Genomic DNA, 11,248 nt, shown 5'->3' with positions numbered 1-11,248 from the left:
CCCTTCGCTGACTGGCGTGGCTGAAATAATCCTCTCTGACAGCTCATCATGCGCTAATGCATTGTGTTGCCTGCGGCAGCCCAGTTTGGAGGCTGTAAAGCTGCGGCCACAGTAGCACCCCTGCACTAATTGACACCCATATTAGGAAAACTTAGGGAAATTGGACATAGATGATTTATTCCCACTGTCAGATTGGGGGGAAATTAGAAGCATCGTCACACAGTTGCCACAAGAACTCATCCACAAGTCTCTGGTTTTGTGGTATGTCTCTGTGGATGTTGGGATGTATTTGAAGCAGTGAAGTGCTCCAAATAAATATCAAGGCAAGGTAAACTCCTGGAAATGGGTGTATCAAACCTGGTACCCTCATAACTGTGCCCGTTATGACTGAATTTCTCATTAAATTAGCTGCTCACTTCTCAACACCTGTACACACTGTAGGCAAATAATAAAAAAACGATTCCCTGCTCAGCTCTCGTGAGTCGGCTGTTGATGATGATGAATCTGTGAGTCGGACAGGTAGAGAGTTTTCCTCGACAATCTCATGTCATTATAATTCTGGGGTCGATGGAGATTAATATAGCCTGGCAGAACATAAGCAAACATCACAGTCAGCATGAACCCTTGTTATATAAACCCTACCGTCGCTACTGCTCACCATCAGGCTACAGTCAATCTAGGCTGGGACTGAAACTCCTGCAGTGGTTAATTGAACCCATAGGCCTGCCAGCACTACTCCATAGCATAATGTACATACACTCAAATTATCATTATGTAATTCTGCAAGATGTAGGGTAGAACATTTCTTCTCCACATTACAGCTGAATCAATGGAAACCCTCATCATCAACCGATGGCATGATTCAGATCAGAGGCTTTGCTGCAGAGTTTGTTTTTTTCAAAAGACACCTGGCATGCTCATTTGCATTGGACAAAGATCATTTGCCTATCCTAAGAGACATATCGTTTGGAATATGATGGCGGCAAAAGAGTTTTTGAAGGTGCCGAACATAGGTGAGCTCATCTCATAACTGAAACACATTTTTATTCACCATTTGTGTCATCCTAATAAAAATGAAAGCCTGATTTGTCACAATATTCCCTGCACAAAACCCAGGAGAAATTAATATCTAGGTCTCATTCTCCCATAGGTGTTTTGTCCCTTCAGAGTGATCTTGACATCAAGTGGGAAAGTCATCTGAAACGGGGTCACGTCAGAGTGTGCCGGTATCGGTAGTAGTTGAGGAGACCAGCATGAAGACGTTCGACTTCCTCTGATCGAGGCACAAATCCCCTTCATTGCAGCTGCGCTCTTTCTGCTGACATGAATATTTCAAACGCTGATGTCGAAATCCAGTGTTTCTGCTTAATATGTCTGTCAGTGCCACAGGCGTCCACGTAGAGCACAGAATAACAGGGGGGGGGGGGGGGTTATATGCACAAGCACTAAAAACACAGTGTGATAATGTAGTGTGCAGTAAGACTTCACAGTTTAAAACTCTGAGAAGCGGTTCCTGAATTAGATTAGTACAACGCAAAATGGTCTGGAGATGATGTAAGAAATACATTTTTAATGCAGTGAGGCCCTGAAAGCAGGAAGTGAATGCAGCAAAGATACACAGCTGCCACTGCCACATCCTGTAAACATCTACAGTGAAAGGAAAAGGAGTGTATGTAGGTCTGAGCCGCAATCATGCCTGTCGCGAAAATATAGTCAAATAACGGCACGTTCGCGGCACTGCAGGTGGTCTAGTGGTGGGTGAAAGCAGCCATCAGCTTTCCCTTTTCATCACTTGTGAGGTCCTTTGGGACTGATTGCATGAGAAGGTCTTTGTTTTTGTTGCTCAAACGGAATTCTACGCTCTGATGCCAAGTGCTGCTTGCATGAATTTTAAACATTAAAGCACAAATTTGTCAATTGAATTTGACAAATGTCACATGTGCATGTATAAATAAGCAGCATATGTTCATAGGATTATATCACATTTATTGTAAGGGGCACCTGGACAAGGTGAAAAAAAAAATGTTCTGCATGCGAAATAAAATCTTTTCAATGTCAGAAGGGCCAGAGCTCCATGTTTACTGGCAACGCACAGAAAAATGTATGATCCAGCACGTGCGAGCAACAAGCTTTGACTGGATGAGATCTGACACCAGCATGTGTGTGTGTGAAGAGGGAGGGAGGGAGAGTAAGAATTTTTTTTACATTAGACACTGTTCAATAGTTGTACATCTGCGGCCCTTTTTGACATTTAATGTGTACAAATAATCTCTTTCAAAAAAACAAAAGAACATTCAAATAATTTATCACTGACATGCTTTTACAGATTTATCATACTGTATTTCCCCTTGTAATTCTGTGAATTTGTGTTGGCATGTGTGAGTGGATGCATTTGTGCTACACACATTGAAATGTCAGTGTATTTTGCATAGACAGAAGTCATTTTACTTCCCTTTTTTCCCCCTCTGGTAACCTAGACTTTTCCTACTTCCTCTTTAATTTAGAGTTATTTGAAAGACACCGATAGTTATGCATTAAAAGCAAACGAAGGGTGACGTACAATCTAAGAGAGATGAAGTTAAAGTTGCTTTCTATGTCTAGATCATAACAAGCATCTAATGCAGGTGTTGTATCTCGAGAGCCTCAGGATCAATCCTCGTACTCGTACTCAGCAAATAAGGGCGTTGAACAAATCAGTGATTTGATGTGCCACTGTTCTCTTCAACCAAACAGGCCATAACTGCAATATTTGGTTTTGCTGCCCAAGTCGACGAACTGCACATTATCCTGGTGTTGTTTTGGGTTCAGGTCTAAATCTGAACATTAATAAGCAACCAGCCGACAGCCACCTCATGAGAATTGATGCCCCAACAAGATTAGTTAAAACTAATCTGTGTCTTTAACCTTCGTAGAATGCGCTTTAATGGGCTTTTTCCTCAGGTGGCGTTCTCATGCACAACACCACTGCTCGGCCGAAGGATTGGCGTCGAGGTGCTGCTACTTGTGTATAAATCATTAAATGGTTTTGCACCAAAATACGTTACTGCTTTGCTACAAAATCAGCAGAGCGTAGAAGCAGTAAAAGCTGATAGAGCTCCCAGTGTTCAGAATGTGAAGTTATAGATCAGGGGTAATAAAAACCTTCTTCTATAGATGTAACAGTTAAACATTCCTTCCTCTTGAAACCTTTGGAAGAGGTAAGATCAAACATGCCAGTGCCTGCATCACAAAAATCAGTGGACTATGCACTGATGACCGAGTAAAACATGTTGTACAACCTCACATTCTTTTCTATAGTGACATTAGTCTTAATAAGGCCTTCTGTTTACAGTCCCTGTCATTTAAAGGTTCCCTGACGAGGGATGACACGTCTCGAGCTGGTTTCACTTCAGGGCGTGCTGGTGAGCTCAGCATTCCAAACGCATCAACTAAGAGGCACCTGTTGGATGTCTTACATACATGTGGGGGGAAACGGTGCTCTGCTGTGCTGTCTGCACATGTCACAGGCGGCATGCCACAGTGACAGTGCGTGAAGAATGACACCATGTGGTCGTTTGGGGAAGGGCAAAAAAACCACGGCTGCAAATGGCACAGGAGACATTTTAGACACAAGTTCTAGGACATGAAATCAGCTCCTCAAAATCCACAATCAGTTTTTAGATGAGATGCGCCGTGAAATGTAACTCAAGCGCTGTCCCACATATTCTCCTGGAGGTGACAAGTCAGCAGAGAAGCCCGAAATCTAGGCTAATGCATTGCACAGACTGCTGCACGGATAAATCCTGAACTCGATCTGTGACCAACTGTACAAAGTTTAAGACAATTCAACACGTGAACAAATTGTTCTGTCATCAAGTCTGAAATGAGCAGGAAGAAAATTCACCATCCGCAACTCAGTTTGTTTAAAATATCTCCAATCTATTTTTGTAAAGCAAATGCAAACAGCTACTGGGGAAAATGGGGGGTAAATGCAGATATTTCTGTCAGGGTCAAAACAACAAAAACAAAAACAAATAGAGGATGCACAAAAGCAGTTGACAGAAAATTTAAGTACAGTTTGGATGGCAATGAGCTTTACGTCTTAAAGTCTGCGAGTACACAGACTGTTCATCTTTAATAGTGAAGTATCAGCGAAATTAATTACATTACAAGCACGGCTACAGCATAACTCGGGGACAAATCCATATGCAGAAAAAATAAAAATACAAACTTTAAATTTAAAAAAATGTACAGAAAATTATTTGAGTTAAAAACCAATATCTGAAAATGGATTCAACAGGTCATAATCCTAAGAACAAAATGCACTTGGCTGGGAAGTTGGTATTTACATTTTTATACATGCCTGATGCCATCATCATTATATACATGACATTTCAATGATACTGCAGAAAACTGGGGAGAGGTTTGATTCGGAAGTCACGCCGTCTGTGGCAACATGAAGGAAACAGAAGTTAAGACAAAGGATGTTCACTGTCCTCTTGTTCTGCTTTGCGGAGTCTTCATCTTATACAAATTGTCATGGTGTCCTGATACAAACACAACTCCTTCGAGTGGACACCCAAAACAAGCAAACAACTCACAGGTGTATAGGGGGAAACCACAGAGCCCATATGAGAACTAAGGCTGGATTATGTGTTGGTTAGAGCCTGTTTTTTTCTCTTCTCCTTACCAAAATCACAATGCATCACGGCTGACGTCATTAAAAAAACTCAGAGGAGAGTATCAGCCAAAATTCTTAAACTTTCTTCTTTTCTTTTTCTTTTTATTTTACAGCAGTGCCACAAGTGTTCAGTGATGGCTTTCAGTCCAAAAACAGTCAGAGATATGTGCTTTTTGCATAGTCTCAATGCAGTTTGTGTTTCCGTTTCTTGTGTTTTTTGTCCTTCTTCTTGCTGGCACATTTGACACAGAACCACTGCTGGTCCTCGGGGGGCGCTGTAAGCATTCCAACACAGGGCCTGAGCGGACGAGAGAAGAAGAGGGCTCAGTGAAGTAGAGCTGCTGAGGGAGCAGCTATTTTTACATTTCTAACGTAAAGGTGTAATGATTCCTCTAATGCACCATTTGATTCAGACTTCTTGAGCCATGGGTCTGATCATACCTTTGTTTTGTTTTTTTAACCGAAATTTAATTTTCTATTCTTACTTTAAGTGTGTAAATATGTAAATTTTTTAAACCAATAAACACATTGGACTTAAAGAAATGTATTAATAAGCTCAACACTCTCAAATTATGTTCCAAGTTTCAGCAAGTAGGGAATATTTCCAAAGAGTACGAGTTCCAGTCGCACGGCTTTGGCAGTGGGATGGTCGCTGTTGGGCTAATACGAATGAGAAACCAGAGCCGCGCTGTAACGTTCCTTCACACGTCCACTTCAGTGAAAGACGAGCTTTATTACATTACCCAAGAATTATCCTCCTACCTACTCAGCCACTCGGTGCTGTTGAACGGACCTCCAGGACCAGAGAGGAAATGAGTACAGCTTCAGCATAACATAATGCAAAAACTGCTGAGCTACATGTTAAACAACCTGACACTACACTGCTTCACTACGTTTATGATAAACTCATCTTAATGGACATTTTTTTATCAATGTTACATTTGCAAATATGCCAATTAAGAGTTTTAATATATAAGGATGCAGCATAACTGACATGTGTTTACCTTTTCCTTACTGAACATACATTTTGGGTTGGTATAGGAAGAATAATGACATGTTTTTCTAAGTAAATTATAAAAAAAGTTTTCTTCTGCCTTTCTTTTGTTCTTCCTGCTGTACAGAAAATATAGCAAACCATGAACCCATGGCCAAGAACTCCGGAAATGTAACCAAAAGTGAATGGCTGCAATTAACGGTAAGAACTGCAACTAACCGGTCGCCTACGCAAAAACTATAATGTTACATAGAAATACAATAGAAAAGAAAATCAAGGAAAATGAGTCTCTTACCAATGATACCAGTCGTCACAATCATCACATCCTATCATGGGACTGCCGTCATCAGGTTTGTTGCATCCAGGACAAATCCAGATCTGGTTTCCCCATTCATCTCGAATCTTAGGTTAAATACACACATTAGAAAAACATAATTAAAAAAACACACCACTGATTGACAAAATGTTTACTATTTACACAAAGCAGATGAGTGAAAAGAAAAAGGACAAAAATAATTACACGCATAACCATGTAGTCCCTTCTGTTTTAGGTATAATCAATGTACTGGTCACCTAGACTGGATAAAACACCGGCAATATATATATTTTTTGCTTGAAGATGAAATACTGTTGTCATATACTCTCTCGGAGCACTCACCACGTAGGTACTGACAGTCTCAGTCACTACGCTGCGGACCGGCGTTTTGTGGGAAGCGGCGGGAGAGAGCATGGGGGCCATGGAGAGCAAAGACGAAGGGGCTGGAGCTAGAGGAAGTGGAGGCACGGGCGGTGGCAGAGTGGGTATGATCGGGGAAAGTATCGGGGGCGGAGGAGGCGTTCGAGGGCGATTCCCAGGTCCAGACTTGGCAACGGGGGTCTTGGGCGCTGGCGGCTTGGGCTCCGAGTTTGGAACTACCTTGCTTATAACTCTGGTGACGAACGGAGACAAATAAAAAAAGTCAGTATGAAGATATAGTAAATAATAATGATTTATGGGTTTAAATTTAAGTTACGCCTGGTATCGTGTTTTGAAAATATATCCAAATCTATATCATTGTACATGAAAAACATTGATCCCATGAAAATGAGATCTCAAACACAGGTTATACTTTTCAGATAATTATAACTGCAGCACCTCTGCCTAATTAAATTGTATAGATATAGATATCAGGAACTAAAATATCAGAAAATAACTGATCAAGACGACAGTTTTGACCACACATTCAATGCAAACTTCAGTTACTGAACAATGTTTAGTGCTTTTTTAATATGTTGGGCTAGACGGAAGGAATATCACAGGAAATATTCAACATTTGTTGCTTACATTTTGTCCTGGCCTGCTCCGACCCTGAGCGTCAGTCTGGGGATGACTGGAGATGGTAAAGCAACTGGAGTTTCTACTTTCACCTGAGGAAACAGGAAGAACAAGGTAAATCTTATTAACGCACTGACACTGAGACGTAATGATAAAATGAATAAAAAAAATACGCACCTTCTCCAATCGAATCCTCTCTTTTTCCTTCTCCTTTTCTCGTTTCTCCTTTTCTTTCCTCTTCTCTTCTTTTTCCTTCTCCTTTTCTTTGGCCTTCTCTCGCTCCTTCTCTTTATCTTTCTTTTTCTTCTTCTCCTTCTTGTCTTTCTTCTTTTCCTTCTCTTTGCTCTTTGTGTCTTTGTCCTGGAGCATGGGGGCCAGAGGAGGAAGCATGGTGGGGATACGCAGGCAGGCAGAGGGGCTGAACAGTGCTGGGACTTCGCCCAGAGAAAAAGAGGCCAAGGCAGATTGTTTCTGCCTGTCTTTGCCCTTCTCGCGCTTGTCTTTGCCCTTCTCGCGCTTGTCTTTGTCCTTCTTTTTTTCTTTGTGTTTTTCCTTCTCCTTCTTAGGAACATCTCCATCTCTGGACTTGAACTTGATGGAACCCTCAGGCAGGGTAAAGTCACGCTGAACAAAGAGCTCATCGTCCTTCAATCCAAATTCCTTCCAGGGCATCTTGGCATCCTTGGAAAACTCCTTGTTTTTATCCCTGTTCTTCTCCTTATTCTTCTCTTTTACCTTGCCCTTATCCTTTTCCCGGGCTTTGTCTTTCGGCTTGTCTTTCTCCTTCTTCTTCATTTTAGTTTTCAGCTCCTTCTTCAGCTTTTTCTTGATGTCTACTGGTGGCACAATCTTGTTCTTCTCCTCAAACAGCTTGAGCAGAGGTTCAGGAGTAGGTGGCGAGGCGGATCCTGATGAAACGTACACTTCTTGGTTTGGCGGGGCTGCAGACGGACCCCCCTGGTTAACCTTTCGGATCACCTCATTGATTGAATCATCCATAGTCCAGTTTCCTAGGCCTGCGTGGGCCTGTAGGTGAAGTGGCGTAGATGTGTCTTTTACGGAAATGCTGATCCCAATCGGGACTTTAGGTGTAGATGGCTCCATAATGGTCAGTCTCCTGGGACTGGAGAATCCATTGCTATCTGAATCAGAGCCGGACGAGAAGGCAAAAGGATCAGGCTCCCGCTCGGCACACGCTCTGGCAATCACAGCATCGATGGAGTCATCGATAGCTGTATCGTCGGGCTCTAGTTTCTTAAATGGGCCCTCGTCAAACTCCCTATCCTCTATATTCTGACGCATATGGATGTTCTCTTTGCCCATCCTCTCACTCAGCGCAGACAGCGGCAGCTTATGCACAACATCCGTTTTGCTCGGAGGTTGAGATGCTTTGACCGAACCCATCTTTGGGCTCTTGGGGCTTTTAGGACTTTTCGTCCTGGCTGGGGATTTCTTCCTTTCCTTAGACGATTTTGGAGAGTGGATAGGACTGCCACCCACCGCAACAGGAATCCCCCCTTTAGGGGACTTAGTCCGTTGTCTGCCAGGGGAAGACACCTTAGGCTTTCTTCCTGGAGTGGTTAGGCCCTTTTGATCAGAGTGTTTTGGTACTGCCGGCTGAGGTCTGAAGGGAGGCAGGGCTCCAGGAGGTGTTTCAGGTGAAAGGGGGTCAAGGCTATCATGAGAAGGCAGCATGCCCGGGGGAACACGTTGCGGGTTGAGAGACGTAAGGGGCTCCCGGGGCTCAACCCCCCATTCTGGGCTGAGGCCAGGGTACATGCGTGGTCTCTTGGAAGTAGGCATCATGCCAACACCTGCATCTGGGCTGTCCAGGTGCCTCTTCAGTGGGTAGTTCTCATCATTGACGGTCTCATCATCGTCGATTTCCTCTTCGTCTTCTTCCAGTGGCACCTGCATAGCTTCAGCTGAGGTGCCCATGTCAGTGAGGACCTCCTCCTCCTCCTCTTCTGGAGAAGAAAGGGACAAAATATTAGTTAGGCATAATTTTCAATGGATCTCTCAAAAACACAGCACCTCTTTTAACACATCTTCGTGTTATTTTCATGGGCCCATCGAAATGATCAACATAAAGATGAGGTTTCAGGTGCACAGATACCATGTTAGGTCAACCTAGCTCCAACCAACTGGCTAATAGAATCCACATTCATGAAAGTTATATTGTTCAGAGAGGTGTGGATTCAACCTCATGTAGTTATCAAGGCCGTAGTTTATGGCGCTAAAAACTCGCAATGTATAATGCTGAGAGATGTTTCTATTAAACCCTCAGCGATATAAATGGAGAGACATACTGTAAAATATTGTGTGGGATAGCTAACAGGACGGCATTAGACTTGGCTGGATGTACGAAACAGAATTGGAATTTGCATTCTATATATGATCTATAAACACCTGGAACAAACTGTCAACAGGTTTTAAAAAAACAGAATAAATACAGAGAGAGAGAGAGAGATAGACAGAGAGAGAGGCACATATACTGGAGGCCATTGAAGTACATACCTTCTTGTAAGGAGACCAGAGGAGGCAAGTGCTCTGGAATGTAGTCCTTCCTTTCCTCTGCATCTCGGGCTCCGGGCTGAGGGAACTGCAGGACATTGTTTTTGCTGACAGGAAAGAGTGGTGTTTGCTGGGCGAAGGGCACGGGCTCCAGGTTGTGGACATAGTCCTCCAGTTCACTGAGACTCACGCCCAGCAGCCTGAAGGCCTGGCTGACATCGTCCAGGACCGGATCCGTCCTTCCATCTGAAGATTCAGCAACAAAACAAGCCCATTAGATCTCAGATCGCACTCTTAAATCATTAAACTACTCGGTGAGTTGAACAACAACCAGGGTCAGAGGTGTACTTCGCTCGTGCTGCACATAGATGGAGGCGCTCTGACTGATGTTGACATTCATGCTAAAGCTAAAGGTAATGCTCAACAGGTCCCGCACTGATAGGGACTCATTAACAGATGACACTATCCGTCGGTGGATACCGCCTGAGGCACCAAGTACTCAGTGTGTTGCCGACAGCTGGAAAGCACAACAGACTTGATAAAAACTACACAGATGCTGCTAAGTTATGTGGCTACTGTACTTTTTTTGACACATCAACCTTTGCTAGGGGGCGCCCGTTCCGGAACCGGCCAACAACAACGTGATCGACTACTTCGGGTTAATGGATGGGAAAAGTAATCGGGGTGAAATAGGAGGCACTTACAGAGCTCGGTGTACCGATGGCAGACCTTGGCCAACTGCTGGATATACCGATGCAACACGTCGGACAGCAGATCGCACGCAGTGAGCTGAACGGCATCCCAGCCCAGAGCCTGGCAGATCTGCGCCACCGACACACGCAGCAGCGAGCGGGCATAGCTCTCGCACATCTCGCCGACTTCGTTGCGGTATCAAACCCGGTCAATTCCTCTTCCAAAACATGCCCCCGGTCGTCATGCTTCGCGGACCCCACGAGGGGCTTGAGAAAAGCCGCTACCGCGGGCAATTTTGGACATCTACTTCAGTAAATATATTGGCGCTTTTGCCAGAGTCGCCATCTTGATTCCATCGATAGACCCATCCCCGAAAACTGGATAGCGCATGCGCACTGGGTGAATGTCGGCCTCCACGGCTCCGTTGTGTTCGAGCGTCTCATCTCCGCCTGACTTTGCGCAATCCGCCTGCCGTCAAGTGAACTGTCGGCCTGCCGTAAAGTGAACTGTGTTCGGCCTGCCATAAAGTAAACTGTGGTCGGCCTGACGTAAAGTAAACTGTGTTCGGCCTGCCGTAAAGGGAACTTTTTTCTGCGACCGGAAAACGTATAACACACGCTGGAGTCACGCAATCAGTCGCTTTTTGTCAGGGGAGGCAGCGCCTCCAAAGACATTTGAGGGGGGTAAATAGTTGTAATGACAATAAAACATCACCCAGATTGAGATTGTTTTTTAAATCTATTTATCTCGACTCCTGTCGTAGCTGTGCGAGAGAAAAAAAAATCAGAATCAATTCCATTGCTGTTGTCAGGTAGAAATCTGTATCTCTAACAGAGTCAGTTAAAAAAAAAGTTTTAACTGACTATGTTGAAGGTAGGCTATTCGACCAATCACAGATCCGTTGATAGCTACGCTCTGCTGTATCTGCAAGTAACATGATATGTTGTGAATTAAAAACATAACATTACGGAATTTCCAGTTTCTTACTTCTATTACTTATTTTTTCAAACATACAAAACTGGGTGGGACTACCCATTCAGCACGGTCTCTTGTTATAAGCTGTAATCATCTG

At 43.7% G+C, this 11,248-nt stretch overlaps 1 protein-coding gene across 1 annotated transcript; it reads right to left on the bottom strand.

The window, feature by feature from the left end:
• Positions 1–4,073: 4,073 nt before the first annotated feature.
• Positions 4,074–10,627, bottom strand: taf3 (TAF3 RNA polymerase II, TATA box binding protein (TBP)-associated facto). The gene is made up of 7 exons (XM_035643082.2): positions 10,188–10,627; positions 9,487–9,729; positions 7,147–8,936; positions 6,979–7,061; positions 6,313–6,583; positions 5,950–6,056; positions 4,074–4,958 (listed from the first exon to the last, which is right to left on the bottom strand). The coding sequence occupies exons 1-7, from the start codon at positions 10,351–10,353 to the stop codon at positions 4,844–4,846; spliced, it is 2,775 nt and encodes a 924-aa protein (XP_035498975.2). The 5' UTR covers positions 10,354–10,627; the 3' UTR covers positions 4,074–4,843.
• Positions 10,628–11,248: the final 621 nt, after the last annotated feature.

This window comes from Scophthalmus maximus, chromosome 7 (assembly GCF_022379125.1).
Source record: "Scophthalmus maximus strain ysfricsl-2021 chromosome 7, ASM2237912v1, whole genome shotgun sequence".
Lineage (NCBI taxonomy): Eukaryota > Metazoa > Chordata > Actinopteri > Pleuronectiformes > Scophthalmidae > Scophthalmus > Scophthalmus maximus.
Note: the sequence above shows the minus strand (reverse complement) of the source record. Positions and strands in the feature narration are given on the sequence as shown.